Consider the following 2,003-nt stretch of genomic DNA (forward strand, 5'->3'; position numbering starts at 1 on the left):
AGTGATCTGCGGGTTGAGCAGTGTGTTGTGGCTGATGGAGGAGTGACCCATGTAATCAGCGTCGCGCAGCGGAAGAGAAGCCCAGATCCGGCCATGCGTTTGATCCGAGCCCGAGTAGGTGTCGCCGCTGGCAGCGGAAGAGAGGCCCAGAGCTGTTGGTGTCTTTGTAGTGCTGGGTAGGCGTCCTTGTACTACTGGGTCGAGCTCGTCCACAAAGTTAATGCGAGGTGGAGCTGCCATGAATCGCGAGCGGGGATCGTGAGAAAGTGCGTTGCTCCAGGTAGAGGCCGTGGGTGCTGCTCCAAGTGGAGGACACAAACCCACAATCGCCTGCCCTACCCAAAAAGTAGAGGCTGAAAACGGTGGTATTGATAATGGTGGTATTCGATAACGGTGGTGTTGGGAGGCCGAAATCCGTGTAAGGCCCTCGCCATTATTTTGTTTCCTTGGGGTTCAATAATTTTTTTTTTTTAAATTCGTGGGTACGGTGAGCCAAATCTGAGGGAATAGTGCCCAATTAAATAAGGTGTAGTATCTCTCCAGCCGTGGATTGTAATATGTTTTGAAAAATGTTTTGGGATTAAATTGTTGCTACATTTAAAAAGGAAAGAGGTTTAAACAAATAAAAAAGGTTAAATTCAATTGGGGCATGTTTAAAAAAAAAAAAAAAAAAACTGAATTTCAAGCTTGTGTTTTGAGATTGCTTTTCGGATCTGGGATAGATTTAGTTTGCTGGAGGTCATTTTTGTGTGTGAAGATGAACAATCAGATGGTAGAGGCCTATCTGAATGAGAGCAATAAGCTCGATGGTGCCAATTAATTCAATTGGAAATTTAAGCGCAGACCCTGTTGGAGGGGCAAAACGCATGGACGATCGCAAACAATGATGAGTTGAAGCCGACCCTAGCTACAGGTGGAACAACAGCAACAATCCAGGACTGGGAAAAGAGAGAGAACAAGGCAAAGGTGCTGCTCAAATTGTCTGTGAAAGATTGCATTATTCCTCACATTCGAGATTGTAAAGCTACAACAGACATCTGGACAACTCTCAAAGACTTGTACGAGATCAAGAACACAAATCACCTATTGTTTTTAAAGAGAAAGATTCTCTCCATTAAAATGGAGGAGAATGAATCAGTAGCAACGTTCATCTCTCGTATCAAGGAGCTTAAGAATAAGCTAGGCGACATTGGCGAAACAGTATCAAACACTGATTTGGTCACGATTACCATGAATGCTATGACTGAGGGCTATTAGATGTTCATCACTGGGCTGAATGCGAGGGAAAAAACCCCCAAGTTTGAAGAATTGATAGGGATCTTAATGCAGGAGGAGGAAAGGCGGATGACTCTGAAACCCTAGAGCTCAGATCTTGCCCTAATGGCAAAGAAGAAACCCTTTAGAGGAAAGACAAATGCAGAACAAAAAAGCGGAGGAACCCCACAAAGAAAGCCATCTCCATCCCAAGGTATGTCTCCAAACAGAAGTGATTCAGGACCAAAATGTTTTTATTGCGGTAAATTTGTTCATATGGCTAAACATTGTCGAAACAAGAAGTTTGATGAAGGTCAACAGAGACACAAGAAGCATGCAGGCCATCTAGATGATGCAGATCAGAATTCGAATATCAAATTGTTTGTATCTAATTCTGCGCTATCAATTAGGGAGGATGACGCAGAAATCTAGTTCGTGGACTCAGGGGCCTCCTCCCATATGACAGGTAAGAGGCAATGGTTTAAAAATTTCAGGGAATCCAAGACTTGTACGAAGGTCTACCTTGGAGACGATACAGGGTATGAAATCAAGGGATATGGTGATATCCCTGTCATACTACCTGATGGAAACATTAGGCATATTCATGATGCTATGTATATACTCGGGATAAAAAAGAACCTGATTTTTCTATCTATAATAACAGATGAGGATCTTAAGGTAGAGTTCTTTAAATCTTATTGTGTAATTAACGACATGCTGGACCAAATGAAGTCCATTGCAACATGTGT

General features: G+C 42.9%; 1 protein-coding gene across 1 annotated transcript; it reads left to right on the forward strand.

The window, feature by feature from the left end:
- Positions 1 to 374: 374 nt before the first annotated feature.
- On the forward strand, positions 375 to 1,257 carry LOC149250642 (uncharacterized). Its single transcript, XM_089453709.1, has 2 exons — positions 375 to 380; positions 844 to 1,257. Exons 1-2 carry the CDS (start codon positions 375 to 377, stop codon positions 1,255 to 1,257), a joined length of 420 nt encoding a protein of 139 aa, XP_089309835.1.
- Positions 1,258 to 2,003: the final 746 nt, after the last annotated feature.

This window comes from Pinus tabuliformis, chromosome 7, assembly GCF_031772625.1.
Source record: "Pinus tabuliformis cultivar Carrire ecotype Pingquan chromosome 7, CPIR1, whole genome shotgun sequence".
NCBI classification, from domain to species: domain Eukaryota; kingdom Viridiplantae; phylum Streptophyta; class Pinopsida; order Pinales; family Pinaceae; genus Pinus; species Pinus tabuliformis.